This window comes from Heptranchias perlo, chromosome 11, assembly GCF_035084215.1.
Source record: "Heptranchias perlo isolate sHepPer1 chromosome 11, sHepPer1.hap1, whole genome shotgun sequence".
Lineage (NCBI taxonomy): Eukaryota > Metazoa > Chordata > Chondrichthyes > Hexanchiformes > Hexanchidae > Heptranchias > Heptranchias perlo.
The window spans coordinates 51,259,094-51,271,968 of record NC_090335.1 but is presented as its reverse complement, the minus strand read 5'-3'; the positions used below and the strand labels follow the sequence as shown (position 1 = coordinate 51,271,968).

Below are 12,875 nucleotides of genomic sequence, written 5' to 3'. Positions count from 1 at the left end.
GTGTATTCAGGAAGAATTTCTCATTCAGTATGTGGATGGCCCGACTTGATTGGGGGCAAAACCTGACCTCCTCTTGGGAAATAAGGAAGGGCAGGTGACAGAAGTGTTAGTGAGGGATCACTTTGGGACCAGTGATCATAATTCCATTAGTTTTAAGATAGCTATGGAGAATGATAGGTCTGGCCCAAAAGTTAAAATTCTAAATTGGGGAAAGGCCAATTTTGATGGTATTAGACAGGAACTTTCAGAAGTTGATTGGGAGAGTCTGTTGGCAGGCAAAGGGACGTCTGGTAAGTGGGAGGCTTTCAAAAGTGTGTTAACCAGGGTTCAGGGTAAGCACATTCCTTATAAAGTGAAGGGCAAGGCTGGTAGAAGTAGGGAACCTTGGATGACTCGGGAGATTGAGGCCGTAGTCAAAAAGAAGAAGGAGGCATATGACATGCAAAGGCAGCTGGGATCAAGTGGATCCCTTGAAGAGTATAGAGATTGCCGGAGTGGAGTCAAGAGAGAAATCAGGAGGGCAAAAAGGGGACATGAGATTGCTTTGGCAGATAAGGCAAAGGAGAATCCAAAGAGCTTCTACAAATACATAAAGGGCAAAAGAGTAACTAGGGAGAGAGTAGGGCCTCTTAAGGATCAACAAGGTCATCTATGTGCGGAACCACAAGAGATGGGTGAGATCCTGAATGAATATTTCACATCGGTATTTACGGTTGAGAAAGGCATGGATGTTAGGGAACTTGGGGAGATAAATAGTGATGTCTTGAGGAGTGTACATATTACAGAGAGGGAGGTGCTGGAAGTCTTAACGCGCATCACGGTAGATAAATCTCCGGGACCTGATGAAATGTATCCCAGGACGTTATGGGAGGTTAGGGAGGAAATTGCGGGTCCCCTAGCAGAGATATTTGAATCATCGACAGCTACAGGTGAGGTGCCTGAAGATTGGAGGGTGGCAAATGTTGTGCCTTTGTTTAAGAAGGGCGGCAGGGAAAAGCCTGGGAACTACAGACCGGTGAGCCTGACATCTGTAGTGGGTAAGTTGTTAGAGGGTATTCTGAGAGACAGGATCTACAGGCATTTGGAAAGGCAGGGACTGATTAGGAACAGTCAGCATGGTTTTGTGAGAGGAAAATCATGTCTCACGAATTTGATTGAGTTTTTTGAAGGGGTAACCAAGAAGATCGATGAGGGCTGTGCAGTAGACGTGGTCTACATGGACTTTAGCAAAGCCTTTGACAAGGTACCGCATGGTAGGTTGTTAAATAAGGTTAGATCTCACGGGATCCAAGGTGAGGTAGCCAATTGGATACAAAATTGGCTTGACGACAGAAGACAGAGGGTGGTTGTAGAGGGTTGTTTTTCAAACTGGAGGCCTGTGACCAGCGGTGTGCCTCAGGGATCGGTGCTGGGTCCGCTGTTATGTGTTATTTATATTGATGATTTGGATGAGAATTTAGGAGGCATTGTTAGTAAGTTTGCCGATGACCCCAAGATTTGTGGCATTGTGGACAGTGAAGAAGGTTATTTAAGATTGCAACGGGATCTTGATAAATTGGGCCAGTGGGCCGATGAATGGCAGATGGAGTTTAATTTAGATAAATGTGAAGTGATGCATTTTGGTAGATCGAATCGGGCCAGGACCTACTCCGTTAATGGTAGGGCGTTGGGGAGAGTTATAGAACAGAGATCTAGGAGTACAGGTTCATAGCTCCTTGAAAGTGGAGTCACAGGTGGATAGGGTGGTGAAGAAGGCATTCAGCATGCTTGGTTTCATTGGTCAGAACATTGAATACAGGAGTTGGGATGTCTTGTTGAAGTTGTACAAGACATTAGTAAGGCCACACTTGGAATACTGTGTACAGTTCTGGTCACCCTATTATAGAAAGGATATTATTAAACTAGAAAGAGTGCAGAAAATATTTACTAGGATGCTACCAGGACTTGATGGTTTGACTTATAGGGAGAGGTTGGATAGACTGAGACTTTTTTCCCTGGAGAGTAGGAGGTTTGGGGGTGATCTTATAGAAGTCTATAAAATAATGAGGGGCATAGATAAGGTAGATAGTCAAAATCTTTTCCCAAAGGTAGGGGAGTCTATAACGAGGGGGCATAGATTTAAGGTGAGAGGGGAGAGATACAAAAGGGTCCAGAGGGGCAATTTTTTCACTCAAAGGGTGGTGAGTGTCTGGAACGAGCTGCCAGAGGCAGTAGTAGAGGCGGGTATAATTTTGTCTTCTAAAAAGCATTTGGACAGTTACATGGGTAAGATGGGTATAGAGGGATATGGGCCAAGTGCAGGCAATTGGGACTAGCTTAGTGGTATAAACTGGGCGACATGGACATGTTGGGCCGAAGGGCCTGTTTCCATGTTGTAAACTTCTATGATTCTATAAAGTCCCAACCCTTGAGTGGAAATCTAGACTTTTTTTGTTAATAGATGTACAGTTAACCAATCAGAAAATATGGTGGCCAGGTATAGATCTTTTCACCTGACGTATTGCGTATAGTGATGATATGACACTACTTTTTCCAGATTGTTACTGAGTTCAAAAGTCATAGAGTCATAGAGTTATACAGCATGGATAGAGGCCCTTCGGCCCATCGTGTCCGCGCCGGCCATCAAGCCCTGTCTACTCTAATCCCATATTCCAGCATTTGGTTTGTAGCCTTGTATGCTATGGCATTTCAAGTGCTCATCCAAATGCTTCTTGAATGTTGTGAGGGTTCCTGCCTCCACAACCCTTTCAGGCAGTGAGTTCCAGACTCCAACCACCCTCTGGGTGAAAAAGTTCTTTCTCAAATCCCCTCTAAACCTCCCGCCTTTTACCTTGAATCTATGTCCCCTTGTTATAGAACCCTCAACGAAGGGAAAAAGCTCCTTAGTATCCATCCTATCTGTGCCCCTCATAATTTTGTACACCTCAATCATGTCCCCCCTCAGCCTCCTCTGCTCCAAGGAAAACAAACCCAATCTTCCCAGTCTCTCTTCATAGCTGAAGCGCTCCAGCCCTGGTAACATCCTGGTGAATCTCCTCTGCACCCTCTCCAAAGCGATCACATCCTTCCTGTAGTGTGGCGACCAGAACTGCACACAGTACTCCAGCTGTGGCCTAACCAGTGTTTTATACAGCTCCATCATAACCTCCTTGCTCTTATATTCTATGCCTCGGCTAATAAAGGCAAGTATCCCATATGCCTTCTTTACCACCTTATCTACCTGTTCCGCCGCCTTCAGGGATCTGTGAACTTGCACACCAAGATCCCTCTGACCCTCTGTCTTGCCTAGGGTCCTCCCATTCATTGTGTATTCCCTTGCCTTGTTAGTCCCTCCAAAGTGCATCACCTCGCACTTTTCCGGGTTAAATTCCATTTGCCACTGTTCCGCCCATCTGACCAACCCATCTATATCGTCCTGCAGACTGAGGCTATCCTCCTCGCTATTTACCACCCTACCAATTTTTGTATCATCAGCGAACTTACTGATCATACCTTTTACATTCATATCCAAGTCATTAATGTAGACCACAAACAGCAAGGGACCCAGCACCGATCCCTGTGGTACCCCACTGGCCACAGGCTTCCAGTCACAAAAACAATCTTCGACCATCACCCTCTGCCTTCTGCCACTAAGCCCGTTTTGTATCCAAAGTGCCAAGGCACCCTGGATTCCATGGGCTCGTACCTTCTTGACCAGTCTCCTGTGGGGGACTTTATCGAAGGCCTTACTGAAATCCATGTATACCACATCCACTGCATTACCCACATCCACACGCCTAGTTACCCCCTCAAAAAATTCAATCAAATTAGTCAGACATGATCTTCCCTTGACAAAGCCATCCCTGATTAATCCTTGCTTCTCCAAGTGGAGACTAATTTTGTCCTTCAGAATTTTTTCCAATAATTTTCCTACCACTGATGTTGGGCTCACTGGCCTGCAGTTCCCCGGTTTTTCCCTACTCCCCTTCTTGAATAATGGTACTACATTAGCGGTTCTCCAGTCCTCTGGCACATCCCCTGTGGCCAGAGAGGTTCTGAATATGTGTGTTAGAGCCCCCGCAATCTCCTCCTTTGCCTCACACAGTAGCCTGGGATACATTTCGTCCGGGCCTGGGGATTTATCCATTTTTAGGCCTGCTAAAACCGCCAATACCTCCTCCCGCTCGATGTTAATATGTTCGAGTATATCACAGTCCCCCTGCCGTATTTCTGTGTCTACATCGTCCTTCTCCATAGTGAAAACAGATGCAAAAAATTCATTTAGAACCCCTCCTACATCTGCCGGCTCCACACACAGATTGCCATTTTTGTCCCTAATGGGCCCTATTTTTTCCCTAGTCATCCTCTTACCCTTAATATACTTATAAAACATCTTAGGATTTTCCTTTATTTTGCTCGCCAGTGTTATTTCATGGCCCCTCCTTGATCTCCTAATTTCTTTTTTAAGTATCCCCCTGCACTTTTTGTACTCCTCTAGGGCTTCCTCCGTCTTTAGCCTTTTGTATCTGCCAAAAGCCCTCCTTTTTTTCCTAATCCATTCTCGTATATCCCCTGACATCCAAGGTTCCCTGGAGTTCTTGGAACCACCCTTGACCTTTACGGGAACATGTTGCCATTGTATGGTCTCAATCTCCCTTCTGAAAGACTCCCATTGCTCCGATGCGGATTTTCCTACAAGCAGCTGATCCCAGTCCATTTTGGCCAGATCCTGCCTTATCCTATTAAAATCGGCCTTCCCCCAATTTAGAACCTTTATTTCCGGCCCCTCCCTATCCTTTTCCATAACCACCTTAAATCTCACCGAATTATGGTCACTGTCACCAAAGTGCTCACTTACTAGCACTTCTTCCACTTGGCCGGCCACATTCCCTAGAATTAGGTCCAGTACCACCCCCTCTCTTGTAGGACTTTCTACATGCTGGCTCAAAAAGCTCTCCTGGATGCACGTTAAGTCCAAATTAGTAATTGGCGAGTTTGAATACCACATCTGTTTATGCCTTTCTCATTTCCATTTTAGGTTTGACTTTTGACGAACGGGATATTATTGAGGCTGCATTTCGTCAGAGTTTGATTCGGGTTCTCGTGGCTACCTCCACCCTGTCCTCTGGTGTAAATCTACCAGCTCGTCGTGTGATTGTGAGATCGCCAGTGTTTAATGGACGGCTTCTTGATGTTATCACCTACAAACAGATGTCTGGGAGAGCCGGGAGAAAGGGAGTGGACACGATGGGTAAGAACATAAGAACATAAGAAATAGGAGCAGGAGCAGGAGTAGGCCAATCGGCCCCTCGAGCCTGCTCCGCCATTCAATAAGATCATGGCTGATCTGATCCTAACCTCAAATTGAAATTCAAGCATGACCAGTTGTTTATAGAACAAATGTACTATTTGTGAAACCTTCATTTGGGTAGCAAGTCATTGTTTGACATGTCAAGTATTAATATTGGTCCTTGGAGGGTAGACCTGATTAAAATATTACATTCTAGTGTGACCAACACTGTATTCTACTCCAAGGCAAGTTTTACAAGAAGTAGCAGCACCATTCAATTTACAGATACACAGTACTAATGCCTAATTCTGATAACTCTGGCTGCTGTGCAAGGCCTATGTAGACCACTAGAGGGCACATAACTCCTTGCTACTACCAGTTAGATTGGGTTTAATGCCTATCGTAAGACCACCAGGAATTGGATGCATATTTGTTGTCACCACTAAGACTTCTTTGGAAAGGACAGTTGCATACCCATTGTCAGTGTGCCAGTAACTGACTCCACTAGATTTCCGGGTAGCTAAAGTTGATATACTAGACTACCAGAGAATGACTATATAATCCACTACTACGTTTATATTAAAAGTTAGCTTAAATTGTATTTTTTGAAAGAAAATGATTAAATCAGCATATGAACTACCAGCCTTCTGCAAGGGTAGGCACAACTATTTCATCAATCTTGGCAAAATATTCCTGACCAATGGGGATAGTGATAACTATTTCAATTTCTAATTCCCTCATGTAAGTCTGCCCACCTATAAAATAATGATTTGTAGTGTGTGAGGTGGGATTGACCTTTCTATCGTTTTGTGAGGACGTGGTCACTCAGGGCTTCACATTGACAGTTCAGATGATCCTTGGGTCTATTAGCCCAGTGTAGCAGTGATTTTACTTAAAGTAAGACTGTCCCGTTAATCTTATTATGGGTTGTTAGGAGTGAACTGGCCTATGAGGAACTGGATTGAGAGTATTCCAACAAAGAATCAGATTCTTTACAGCTATCTTGAGGAAAGAGACTTTTCTCCTGGACACTGTTCTACCCATGTGTGTCACTCTGCCTCTAGTGATCCCGTACTTCCCACTGGAGGTTGTTGAAATGTCAAAGCTCCTTTGACAGTAGTTCTGTAGATTCAGATTAAATCCAGATCATCTGCCAGATAAGATGTGAATGAAGTAAAAGTAAATGCATTTAAGTTGAAGTACAATAAGCCTGAATTAGCAGCACACAACAAGACACATAAAGTCGCTTGGAATTGATTCTATACAAAGTTCTGTACAAATTTATTCCAGACATTCTACCCTACATCACATGTAGGACCTACAAGGTACACGCTACATTTCCAGAGAAACCCTGTACTGACTTAAATTATCCTTTAATTTGTGAGAGCAATGTATATTTGAAATAGAATGGGTGATTACAATGAATGGTGTTCATCTGAATTCATCACTCCTTTGATTTTAAATGTTTTCGAAGAGTAATAAGGGAGGAGGCGAACACATTTAAGTCAAATATATTTAAAACGTTCAATATTACACCTCATTCCAGGTGAAAGTATACTGGTGTGCAAGAATGCAGAGAGAGCAAAAGGAGTGAGCCTGTTACAGGGCTGTCTTAAACCTGTCCGTAGCTGCCTTGTGAAGAGGGAGGGAGAGGGTGTCACCACCAGCATGATACGAGCTATCCTTGAGGTAAGATGAAAAATCAACAGGGTCCATTTCAAATTGGAGGCATCTAACATATGTGCTCACAGCTGTTGGCTTAAAAGTTTTAGCTCCGTTGAGCCCATTGTCAAAAAGTTTATTTTCCCTCCCCTTGTTGGCAAATTGGCATTCCTACAGAATACTGGATATAGAACAAGTCGAGCATATGATATTCATGAAGCCTTAAATTAGGTTTTGAACATGTACAAGCCTGTAAGCTGTAATCCAGACCCTGCCGTTGTTGTCTTGCATACAGTAGCATTGTCAAATCTACAAAATGTGATCTGAGTAAATTTCTGATGCCACTTAGTCCTAGTTTACCAACAAATATATGTTATTGAAAGTGATGCTTGAATCAGTGTTTCTGAAAACCACACACAGAAACGGCCAATTTACAGATTTTCATACTACAGCTCATATAATCATTCATACAGCGATTGAAGTATCGTAGTTTATATTTCTCTATTTGTCAGTGGATTAATGTGCTGAATATAAAATTGGTTAATACATGGATAGCCAAATGTTTTATTCTTGTTGGCCACTTAGTTGCATACATTAGACCACTTAAAAACAATTACAATATGAAACACTGACTGCCACTGCCAAATTAAAAAATTACTTTTGTGTCATTAAATTCACATAAAAACACTCCCCTCCAATCTAAGTTGTAGATAAAATGATAATTTTCCCCCCAATTCTGGGAGCAGCACTGATCATATCCTTTTCCAAACTGACAGGCCCAAACAGGTGAATTATAGGATAAATGCCTTAAGAGTTGTCTTAAATATGTCCTCAAAATGGAGTCAGTAGTCAGACTAAATGCTAGGAAAGAAAAGGGCCAATGCCAATGAAACCATGAAGGCTTATACGAACAAAACATTCCTTACCAGGGATAGAAAACAAGCCATCGAGGTCACAGGCCCGGAGATGGCTCGTTGAGGGGGACATAATGATGTCCTTCCTTATCTGGACCTGTGTGAGATACTTTGTGAGCAAAGACCTGAGAAGGGGAGTAAACAAGTGACTTGGCATGTCTAGGTGCCAGTGCTTCATTGATTTGGAGGTCATCAGGGGTATTTACAGGGCTTGGTGAGGTGATTGACACCAAAAGAGCTGAACTCTTCTAACACTCATGTTGGTCGGTCAATAGAACTCAAGAGGTTTCTTTGGGAATGAAAGATATACAAGGTGGTATTTTAGATGCTAAACTCCTCAGTTCTTAGTTTAGTTGTAGTTCTTTTACTAGTTCTAGTAGTACTCTTTGTAGTAGGAGTACTTTGTCTGGTATATGTAGACAGGTATTTCTAAAATTGGAAAGTGCAAGAAAGGTTACAGAAGTTAAGATTATGTGGCTATGCCAGTCAGATATAAGTGTGTCACTTAGATGTGTAAGTTGCCCTCAGATTGGGAAGTGAGATTGAAGTCAGCTAGTCCAGATATAGCTACCAGTGCGGAAAGTGAATTTACCCAGTGGCAGAGAATCCAGGAGGAATGGCTAGCACCTCTCCAGATGGAGGTTCACCACGCTGATGTCTCAGAGGCCAATGCCATCCTCCCAGAGGAAGGAAGGGTAACCAGTTCATGCACATCATTTCACATGAATGAAGTCGTATAAATGTCTGAAAATGTTGATAACTACAAGCATATAGACTTTAATCTATTCAATCGACTGGCTAACGATGTTATCTTTCAGCTAGCTAAGGAGTGTAATCCTAAATTAATCTCGCCAATTTACATCCATCTCAGACATTGATTCCAACAGTAAATTTATTATCAGCAAGCATTTAGTGCTGAATTACTGTGCCATAACTGAACTGCCTTTGTAACCGTGGTTATTTAATTTGTCATTTGTCAAGCGTGACTATTGATTATTTTCATACTCCATGTTTAAATTTAAGTGCTGCTCACTATGGTTCTAAGGTTGATAAATAATTGTTAGTTCATAACTTTGTTGTCTGATTTATTTGATAATTCAGTCACTCAGTAGCTCAACCCTGATGGGAGTTTGTTAGTATAAATGCTAATAGAATCCAAACTGGTTCATGTAAGACAGTTTGGGAAGCCAATTTTAGGCAAAATTAACTCCTAGACACAGACTGGGTAATAAACCCCAGATGATTCCTTGTTGAGGAGTTACGGTGAAAGGGTTAAGGATTTGTCTGGTGCATATTTTTGTCAGGGTATCCATCCTAGTGTTTTTACAGAATCCAGCAGAATAAGAAATACAAGTACAATAGAAATTGTTTCACTAGGGCTCATGCCATATATGACCCACAGACTGTAATTGATAATGAGAGAAAATTTAGGTTAAGATCTTGTGTTTGAGGTGGCTGGGGAATGGTGCTGTATTAGGTTGTATCTGGTTTGGACAGTGTGTGAAAATAATCAATCAGACTTGAGGAATATTTTGGACATTATAGGATTTCTAAAAGCATTGACTCTTCACCTTGATTTCAGATAATTGTGGGCGGTGTCGCCAGTACCCCAGAAGATGTCCGTGTGTATGCCTCGTGCACACTGCTGGCTGCCAGTCCACGTGAGTGTGAGGCAGCATCAATCCAGGGCAATGCTATTGAGGAGTCTATTGAGTACCTAATGGAGAATGAGCTTATTCAGATACTGGAAGAGGACCAGGAAGGAGATAAAAGTAATTTTTTCCTTCACTTCTATTTTATCATTTGGCAAATAATAAAGTTTCACCAACTTTCTAATGTTTAGACAAACTGTCTGACTTGTACTCTAGTTCCATACTACACATCATCTTTTAGAAATGATGTTGTTTCTGCACATCTGTTCTTTACATTTTGAAATTATTGTCCTGTTTTTCAACCAGGACAATCTGCTTTTACAGTTAAATGTTTCTGATATTAAGTTGTTTTTCGTATACTTTTTCAATTCAGTTTAATTTCCCCTGATTGTTTTAATATCCTCTGTCCAGTTCTGCTTATGTGAACATTCAAACCTAATGTTTTTCAATAGTGAATTACTAAAAATACGACTGCCTGTTCTATCTTATACTTCAGTACACTACTGGTTATCATTAACTTGCCTATTTTGATTTCTAGGTTGATTTTGTAAGTTTTTTTTGTTTCTACCTCCACCATGTATTACCCCTAGTCAATGCAAAAGGCTGAAAATCTGCTCCCAGATCTTCATACAGACCTAAGGAATCTTACAACACCAAGTTATAGTCCAACAGTTTTATTTTAAAATCACAAGCTTTCGGAGATTATTTCCTGACCATGTGCACCAGGGTGACTGCCCTTTGATTTCTCCCCTCTTACCCCTCTAGCGAAGGAGCAGTTGGCCCCTGGTGCCTTCTGCAATGTCATGGCTCAGATCAGATTACAGTGTAGGAGGAGCATGGAAGTTTACAAGCCTGCTGCACCAATGCACTTCCCCTTTCAAAAAAACCCGAAGATTTTCACCGACAGTCAATCCAGGGACATTCAATAATAAGGAACAAGCTAGAAGTAAAATGCAAGTCTCTATTTATGTCAGATTTCATCTTTCTGATTATTTTCTCAATTTTTCCTTTTTGTTTTCTTGCATTCTCAAGCACATTTCTCTGTCACAATCTCTTCCGCTTTTATATATCTTTAAAAAGTACCTTGGGTAATTCAATAGAACTTGTCCTTTCTACAATTCAATGTTTTCTTGCCTTTTCTTTTGCATTTCAGTTCTTTTTATATTTTTTCTTCTTACAATTATTCTTTCTTGTTTTCTTTATCTTATCTGTGTGGCATGCACATGCACTCCATGCCTGAATAATTCTGTTGTTCTTCCTCGTGTAATTTAGTTTAAAAAATGACATTTTTCAAGAAAAAGATTAATCAATGTGAGCTTCTTGAATGAATCATGACCATTTTTAACCTACAGGACAGCTGTTTTGTCCAAGATACTGAATCATCACACTATGGAGCAATAAAAACAATGTTGCACTCACAGAATAATTTGGATTTTTAAGCTCCACTCCTTGGCAAAATTAATTCACTAAGACTCGGAGACAGTATAAATGTACTTGTATAGGTAATATGTTTAACTTTTTTTTTAATAGTTCAACTGTATCGTCCCACAAAGTTGGGAGCAGCCACTCTCGCTTCTTCCCTGTCTCCTCCAGATGCACTGAGAATCTTTGCAGACCTACAAAAAGCAATGAAAGGATTTGTTTTGGAGAACGATCTTCATATTCTTTATCAGGTACCTGAGGCATTTTTTTTGCTGTTTAGTATTAATTGTGTTTTTCACATTGCATATGGAGTCTAGTGGAGTGCATTTGGGATGTGCCCTGGTTACTTTTGTTCTGACCAGCCCGACGCTCAAGCAGGTCACCATCTCTGTTTATTTTTGTAGAACTTACAGTGAATGCTGTACCAATGCATAATCCCCACACTTTTGATGTAGGCTTGAACTCACTGTAGTGCTAAAGCCAGGATAGAATTATACAGATCAATCACTCCACTATCTGTGTTGTGTTCTCTCTGCCTGGTGATGGAAGGAGCTCCTTTCACTGGGCTGTTTTGAACAGTGCATTTCCTTTGGTAACCACAAATTCAGGTGCTATATTGTCACTGTAAAAAGATATTTGAAAGAACAGACAATATATTTTTGAAGCTACTGTGAATGTGTGCATATTGCAGTTGGGAGCGCCACCACACTTTAGAAACCAAGAAGTGTTGCGTTACACAGTTTTTACAGAAACATTGGGCCGGATTTTGCTGTAAAAATAACAGTGAGGCTAACGCCACTCACCGTTATTTATGTGCAAATCAGATAATAACTTCCGGCGACTGCACATGCGCAGTTAAATGCGAGAATCTGGAATTTGCTGTCCGAGATTCACTGCTCCTCCAAAAGTTGCGCGAAAGCAGCATCTCACCGTCTGACTCACCATTCAAATGTATTGAACGGCGTGAAGTTCCTGTACTCACCTCATAAATACGGACTAAGTTAGCCAAAAATAGTTAGGGCCTGTCACTTCCAGTATAAGTACCCTTTTAACGGCGTGGTAAGTCTTAATTACTGCCAAACAACCTCTCTGGCACTGTGATGACCTACCCCCACTCCAACAATTGAATAGCTTGTCAATGGTCATAGTCTAGGCTTGCATGTATAGAATGGACAGTTGATATAGTGGATGGCTATATCTGTACCTGTGGAACTGTAAGCCAGCATGAATCACCTTTTTGTTCCCTCAAAAAAAAAAAAATTTTCAATAAAATTGCAATAGTTTTATTAAAGTCTTGCTAATATTGCGCTTTGCTTTGTTTTAAATGCTTGCACTTTAACTCTTGCATCCACTTTTATCATCTTCAGTTGGGGAGGCATCTCTGTAGATTCTGATAACATGTCTGATTAACTCACCAGGATACGTGTTTCAGTGGTATAAGGATTCCCCTAAACAGCTCCTTTAATTCACATTTCCAAAGGGGAAATGCATCTTTATATGAATTTTTAAGATAGATTTTTATTTTTGGAAACGTGGAAGTTTATTTTAAGACAGATTCTGAATTCTTTAACTTTTGGCACATTGAGCTAATCTGACTTTGACATCTGTCTGAAAAGGGCTTTTATCCTCTGTAATAAGCAGCAGCAGTTAATTCAGCAGAGCAGGGCGAGCAACATGACTGGTTAGTATGTACCTCGTACAGCTGTGATTGACAGCTTGAAAACTTGATATTGGATTTGAAGATGTAGAATCATCGATTCATATAGCACAGAAGGAGGCCATTCGACCCATCACGCCTGTGCCGGCTCTTTGAAAGAGCTATCCAATTAGTCTCACTCCCTTGCTCTTTCCCCGTAGCTCTGCAAATTTTTCCTTTTTAAGTATATATCCATTTCCCTTTTGAAAGTTACTATTCACCACCCTTTAACCTTCTTTGCTCTAAGGAGAACAATCCCA

The 12,875-nt window shown here is 41.4% G+C and overlaps 1 protein-coding gene across 1 annotated transcript in view; it reads left to right on the top strand.

Annotated features, from left to right (window-relative positions):
• Positions 1 to 12,875, top strand: part of polq (polymerase (DNA directed), theta) — a 72,912-nt gene that overhangs the window by 21,896 nt on the left and 38,141 nt on the right. Inside the window, exons 10-13 of the mRNA XM_067993008.1 lie at positions 5,018 to 5,230; positions 6,816 to 6,958; positions 9,428 to 9,617; positions 11,028 to 11,170. Coding sequence (XP_067849109.1) covers positions 5,018 to 5,230; positions 6,816 to 6,958; positions 9,428 to 9,617; positions 11,028 to 11,170 — 689 coding nt within the window. The remainder of the gene's footprint in view (positions 1 to 5,017; positions 5,231 to 6,815; positions 6,959 to 9,427; positions 9,618 to 11,027; positions 11,171 to 12,875) is intronic.